At 41.1% G+C, this 7,584-nt stretch overlaps 1 protein-coding gene across 1 annotated transcript; it reads left to right on the forward strand.

Moving 5' to 3' along the window:
• Nucleotides 1–2,597: 2,597 nt before the first annotated feature.
• Nucleotides 2,598–6,522, forward strand: tbr1b (T-box brain transcription factor 1b; the record flags this gene model as incomplete). The annotated part of the gene is made up of 6 exons (XM_083641779.1): nt 2,598–3,289; nt 3,586–3,740; nt 3,957–4,078; nt 4,351–4,509; nt 4,892–4,953; nt 5,691–6,522. The coding sequence occupies 6 exons, from the start codon at nt 2,598–2,600 to the stop codon at nt 6,520–6,522; spliced, it is 2,022 nt and encodes a 673-aa protein (XP_083497905.1).
• Nucleotides 6,523–7,584: the final 1,062 nt, after the last annotated feature.

Here is a 7,584-nt window from a genome sequence, read left to right on the forward strand (position 1 = left end):
AATTTTGGGCGGCCACAGCTATGCCGTTTTACGTGCGATCGGGCTGAAACTGACCTGACGGAGCCACATTTTTTAATTAGGTAATTGCCCTAATCAGTGATGATGTCATGATGTCATCCGTGATGATGTCATCAGTGATGTCATAGAGCAGGCGAGGCCGTGTAGCGGCCGATGCGAGCTACAGGGTCAGTTCAGTGAGCTACAGGGCGGCCGAGGCCCCAGTTCCTCGAGCCGAGGAATCGATCCCGTGTAGCGCGCAAGATGTCTAGTGATAATCATTTTTACTTCTAATCATTCTATTTAATCTGTATCAGTTTCTAAACCAACAAGTTAACGTCCTGAGTCCTAACCTCCTGGACCCCCTTGTGGCTGAAAATGGAGGCCAGCTCCATTGTTAACTCTTCCTTGCCAGCCATGCTATTTGCTAAGTTAGAGAGACCTGAGACCTTATAAAACTTAAATTTGGTCATGAAAAACTCTGTCAGAATTTTAAACCAAGTTAGGAGTGTTTTGAGTTTACCAGATGTTTCTGTCCACACACCAATTTGTTTCAATCACTCTTTTTTGGCTCCATGGTTAGACAGAAACTACCATGCCTGGAGTGTCTGAGAAGGGGGCTGGTTTCCATCAAAGACCTATACATAGATGGTCATTTTGCATCCTTTGATCTACTGAAGAGGAAGTTTGAGTTGCCCTGCATGAACTGGCTCAGGTTCCTGCAAATCAGAAATTATGTTTGATCTAAGATCCACAACTGTGTGACAGATGCCAGGTGTCAGAGGGCACACTATCTCATGCCTTCCGGTTCTGCCCTTCATTAACAGGATTCTGGGCCAAAATATTTGACTGGTACTTACAAAATAACCCTACAGCCGGAGGCAGAACTCGCCATCTTCGGCTGTTCTGAGTCCTCACTGAAGTTCCCTATAGCTGTGCAACAACCTCTGACACTGGGGACAACTGTCGCCAAAAAACTCATTTTGAAGGAATGGAAGTCCTCCTCTTCACCTTCTTTTCAGGTGTGGCTCATGGAAATGATCTCTGTTATACAGACTCAGGTCCCTGAGAACCAACTCACTTAAAAGGTTCTCTACTATCTGGGACCCATTGTTGGCCTACTTTGACGAGGTAAAGAATGACAAGTGACTGAGGCTGGTATCTCATGGACCCCTTAGTGGGATCCCATCCTGTAAACACAAGGACACTTTGTGCAGCTGGTAGCACACGTATGTTTGTTTTTGTTTTTTGTTTTCATTTCCTGTGTCTGAGCCTGTTTGTCTTGTATATTGTTCTATATTGTTCTATAATTGAAAATAAAATATATATAATAAATATATATTTATATATGTATATATATATATAAAAACGTCCTGAGTCCTGAGAACTTCATCAAGCTGTGGTCTGTGAAAAGTAAATGGTGGAACATGTTATTTCTCCTTCTTTTCCACTTTTTATTCTTATGGATTGAATTGAATTATACAGTATCTAGCCTAACCATGGGGAGAATGGTCTGGCATCTCGAGACCTGAAACCTTCTGACATCAAAATGTAACCTTATTCTATTATATTATTGCATGAAATTATATCTAGAAAAGATTATTTTAAACAAGTCTTAATAGTGATAGCCAAATATAACAAGTTAGACCTGATAATGATATGATATTGATAATGATCAACTGCATACATGGACTGAATGTTATGTATATGATAGCCTATATATAATGTCCATGCTATAGCTATACCTCTCCCCTCTGCATTATAGGCCTCTATTGGTCACTCATAAAACAGATATTTAAAAACGGTTCTATCTTCTATCTTCTTACTTTTTTTTTTTTTTTTTTACAGCTAGATCATTCCATTGCAATGATTTTAAAAAATATTCCAAAAGGCGGGTTTGGATTTTTCTATTTATTTGCTGAAACATCTCCCGTTATCAGTGCACTGATTCATAACTTTATGGCATCAAATATTGATCAGCACTGGGACTCATAAACACATCTTCAGAGGGACGCCATGGTTTCACGCTATATCACAAACATTTTAAAGCATCAGATGCACTGCCTGTCATAGCATGTCATTTTTGGTGTGTTAATAATGTATCTTCGTTTCTCCGGTAGACATACTTTGGCACTCATAGCACATCAATAGGTAAATAACGCAGATAGGGAAATAACGCAGATGATGCGGCCAACCTGCAGAAAATCCATTTCTTCATTTCTATTTTTTATTTTTTTACAAAACATGAATTTCCTTATGCATTTGAAGACAGCTAGCTATAAGTTGCCTATAGTTACCTTTATCATATAGCCTATACACAATCTCTGAAAACAAATCGCTTTGCTGCACAGCGCTCCTCAGATTGTCCTAATTAAGAGCTGTCTAATTAAATTACTGTCTTCAGCTAACCAATGGCGATACTTGTTTCATTAGCAATGCAGAGAGAGTGATGGAGAGAAAATCCTTCCTGATTGCAGGATGGTGTCAATTGGCTAATTTGCTGCTTTCGACAAAGTAGGCTATCTCAAACCATAGCAATGCGTTTGCACACCATTAGATTAAAGCTTATGATATAGGTTGGGCTAATAAGGGTTTGCTATATGCAGGTCGAGAATTGCATCTCTCCAGCGAGTGATCTCTCCAGGAAATGTATGAATGTGGGCAGTGGCTTTCCAAGCTCCGATGCATCTGAGCTCTCGCTGCAGGACCATCCTATTATATCTGCAAGTGACAACCTGGAGAGAAGTTCACCTCTGAAAAAAAACTCTGGGGAGATGACGAATCAGTCAGAGGCAGACAATTTCCCCGACTCCAAGGACGCATCAGGGGACGTCCAGAGGGGCAAACTCTCTCCTGATCTGCACGGAGTCTCTGACATCCGTCATAATTTCGATGGATCTGCAGGAGAAAGGTGTATCTTTTCTCCATCTAGCCAGCCACAGTCCATCTCAGCAGCTCCAAGTGCCATGTTCCCTTACCCGAGTCAACATGGAGCAGCGCATCCGGCTTTTTCTATTGGAAGTCCCGGTCGTTATATGGCCCACCACCCGGTCATAGCTAATGGAGCTTACAACAGCCTTCTGACCAACACTTCTCCGCAAGGCTACCCAGCAGCGGCCTATCCTTACGCGCAACAGTATGGGCACACTTACCAAGGAGCGGCTTTTTACCAGTTCTCCTCGGCGCAAGCTGGACTGGTCCCGGGCAAAGCGCAGGTGTATCTGTGCAACAGGGCCCTGTGGCTCAAGTTTCACAGACATCAGACAGAGATGATCATCACAAAGCAAGGGCGGTAAGTGTCCATATGCGCATCTATCAAACGCGTGCGTAAAGTAGAGTTTGTTCTGCTATGTGACAACGTTTTTATCAAAAGTTAATCTTGTAACGCTTCATTAGTGTCAAATAATAATAATAAAAATAAAAAGGGCGTTTGTTATAGGCTATTACACTGCTTAGACAATTATGTTGAGAGAGGGAATCAAATTTTTATTTTCTGCCGTCAAAACAAATACACCATCTATTATGATAGGGTATACATTACTGATTAATAAAATAACATATTTGAAATGTGCTTTCATTACTTTCCAGACGAATGTTCCCCTTTTTAAGCTTCAACATTTCTGGCCTTGACCCTACCGCTTACTACAATATATTTGTGGATGTAATACTTGCTGATCCAAATCACTGGCGATTTCAAGGAGGCAAGTGGGTGCCATGTGGAAAAGCAGACACAAATGTAACAGGTATTAAAATGTAAACATTACATAATTAATAGCCTTCAAACCTGCGGGTTTCAAGATGTTTCTGTTTTTTAGTTGTTGTGTGACGATGTGGTTAGACGTTTTAGAAGAAGAAAAAAGAGAAAAGAAAAACCCCTGCACAATAATTTCTCTGTAATGTTTAACCATGTATATTAGATTTTATTAATCGGTTCTCCACATATTCTCATTTCTCTATAGGAAATAGAGTGTACATGCACCCGGACTCACCAAATACCGGTGCGCACTGGATGCGTCAAGAAATATCATTTGGAAAGCTGAAGCTTACAAACAATAAAGGTGCCTCCAACAACACGGGACAGGTATAGTGCAACAACAATTTCGAATGTTTCACTCAGAGTTTATAGTATTTTCTGATAATATTTTGTAATATAAACTGAAAAAGCCTATTTCACCCATTATATTGTTGATTACGCATTACTATTTATATGGTTGTCCGAGAATTATGATCGTGCTGGTTTTATAATTTATAAAACAAAAGCTTGGCCTGGATTAGTTTATCATCCACAAGTCAAAGTTTGAATGTGATTTCTGAGATGCGTCCCCCCCCCCCCCACACACACACACACCCCAGATGGTGGTCCTCCAGTCTCTCCACAAGTACCAGCCCAGGCTGCATGTGGTTGAAGTAAACGAGGATGGGACAGAGGACACGAGCCAGCCAGGAAGAGTGCAGACGTACACCTTCACAGAAACACAATTCATCGCCGTCACAGCTTACCAGAATACCGATGTAAGACCATTTACCATTTGACATATACTGCAGAAAATGTAAAAAATCCTGTAGCTATATAGTCTCCAGTCTTAATAGTCTCAGAAGTTCAGAACAAGAGACAATCCCAGCCTATTGGGTGAGATAATTCAGCAATTTTCTAGAAATAAGTGTCAGTTATCTAAAATTGTCATTCATTCTCTTCTGGCAGAATGGTGTGGATCACAGGAAAAGGCACAGAGAAAATTCTTGAAACATTTGCAGAATTTAGCACTCATTTTAATAAAAAATAAAAAATAAAGGACTCTATATAGATAGCAAATGGTCAGGATTGTCATTTTCTGTAGTGTGCTGAGCTCCAAACACAAACCTCGCTCTAAAATCACATTATTTTTTCCCACAGATTACGCAACTGAAAATCGACCACAATCCATTTGCTAAAGGATTTCGGGACAACTATGACACGTAAGAGATTGTTTATCTTGTGATAATTCTTGGTGGACTTTCCTTCGATATTAATCTAAATTATATTATGTGTATTATTCAATAAGGCAATTTAAAGCAGGAAACTGTTTTTGAAATGCCCAAAGTAAAAATCATGTTATTTTATTAATTTATTAATAAAACAACTAGGCCTAATACCCCATCCCCTTATCACTGCTGAATAATCATTATAGCCTAACAGGTGGGAATTTCAGGAGGCATAGAGATAGGTGTATGGGCTCATATAAACAACATAGGGGATATTCAAATTATAGATATTTCTTTAAATTGTCATAACATCATGGGCCGAATATTGTAATATCAAAGCTGTTTATCACTCATATTGCAGGGTTTAATTGATGACGGCATTCCATTATTTGGGCCTGTTCCTGCTTTTATTTGACAGTATAGGCTATCTGCCGAAATTTCCATTATAACGAGCCATTTAATTTAGGGTTGGATAATGAATTTTGCTTGCTTTAAAACAATGGAAAAAAATCTGTCAATGCAGCGAGATTATTTGTTTGCAATACAATTAGCCCTACACCTTTTTCGATATTTAAAGTGGAAGTAAGAAATAATCACAATTTCCCTAAGAAATTCTTGCAACAAGGAAATGATCTCACGATTGAATCTGATTGAAATGGGCTATTGTATTTGCCTTTTTAGTGAACTGCATATACGTTTGCAAATTCTCAGTTTTCTCTCCATCATTTCAGTGTCTACACAGGTTGCGACATCGACCGCCTAACGCCATCACCTTGTGACTCCCCGCGCTCACAGATCATGCCGGGGGCGAGATATGCCATGTCCAGCTCTTTCTTGCAGGACCAATTTGTCAGCACTTACGCCAAATCTCGCTTTCACCCTGGCGCGGGGACCGGCCCTGGCACGGAGCGCAGCGTCCCACTCGGCAACAGCTTGCTCTCCCCGCAGCAAGTCGAGGAGTCCACTGTGGCCTCCCCCCCGCAGCGATGGTTCGTCACCCCTGCCAACAATCGACTGGACTTCGCCGCCTCGGCATACGACGCCGCCGATTTCGCCGGTAACGCGGCCACCTTGCTGTCCTACGCAGCTGCGGGAGTGAAGGCGCTTCCCCTGCCGGCCGCGGGCTGCTCCAACCGGCCTCTTGGCTATTACGCAGACCCGTCGGGCTGGGGAGGACGCACGCCGCCGCAGTACTGTGGTGTCAACAGTAAAGCCAGCTCGGTCTTTCCCTGCTGGCCCGCTTCGAACTCCGTGGCCGGCGGCAGAGCGGGCACCAGCTACCTGGCCGAGGATGGAGACGCCCTGCCCCCCACGGAGAGGTCCCCGATCGGCGGCTCGGAGGAGACCAAGCCCAAAGACCTGTCAGAGTCGAGCTGGATAGAGACGCCATCCTCCATCAAGTCCATCGATTCCAGCGATTCTGGTATCTTTGAACAAGCCAAAAGGAGACGAATCTCGCCGTCTGCCACGCCGGTTTCCCCGCTCAAAACTGAGATGTCGAGGGAGTGTGAGAAGAATTGCGCAAAGGACATTGGTTACTATAGTTTCTATCCTCATAGTTAAAGAAATGGCGTGAAACTATCTATCTATCTATCTATCTATCTATCTATCTATCTATCTATCTATCTATCTATCAAAAATGGGACTATCATCATAATGGCCAAAGTGTAAATTCTTCCATTGATTTATCAATTCTGGAATGGGGTTGGGTGGTGGTTTTGGATCCATACTATACTTTCTAGTCAGAAAACATTCTGTAATTATGAATATAATGTACATAATACTTTTGATGATAGTGACTGGATGTACTACACAACTGGACTGAATTAATTGATAAGTAGATCTATATGACTTCTGTTTAGCCTAAAATGTTAGTAAAATATATTGAGTCTATTGTGTCCTCATGTAGCATACTAATAATTTTGGTCAGTGAAAAACTGTAGGCTATTTTATCACAGTTGTAGGCTACCCAAATGTAAGATTTGATGTAATAACATGCATTCATTTATTTTTTACATCCATTCATTATAATAGATGTTTTGTAAATAATTGAGCAATGTTGATAATGTAGACTTTTAGGATAATTTTTATTTGAATTATTATTGTTATTTTTCATAGCCTTCTATGCTGTTTGTGACAACTTCTGTATCAATGTGATGGAAACATAATAAAAGATGTTAGCATCAGGGCGTTGCCCTGAGAATATCGTTATTCAATATCATAAGAAGAAATGATTTGCATCTGTTGACTTAACTTTTACTGCATGGCCATTTCTTCATAAGCAGCTCACAGGAGCGTCTTCAGCTTCAGCAGCTGATGGTTCAAACAGGGCGGGTCAGTGCGCTCCAAAAACGGATCCAGGAATCCCCAGGCGTCCTGGACATAGTTCCCAATTAAATTCACATAAATTATACCAATTAGAGGATGTGTGTAATGAATCGTGTTTTTCACCACTGTAATCTCCCCACATGCATGTAGTGTAAACGTTTATCAAGAACAACATGAATGTAATCTTATCAAATTGGAGTGTTGATCCGGGCTGTGTAAAAAAATAAAAGAAACGGAAAAAGACCCCTCTGCTTAACAAAATACAGGGATTAATTCTGACATAAACTAGGCCGACAC

The sequence above is a fragment of the Poromitra crassiceps genome, assembly GCF_964638095.1.
Source record: "Poromitra crassiceps genome assembly, chromosome: 8".
NCBI lineage: Eukaryota > Metazoa > Chordata > Actinopteri > Beryciformes > Melamphaidae > Poromitra > Poromitra crassiceps.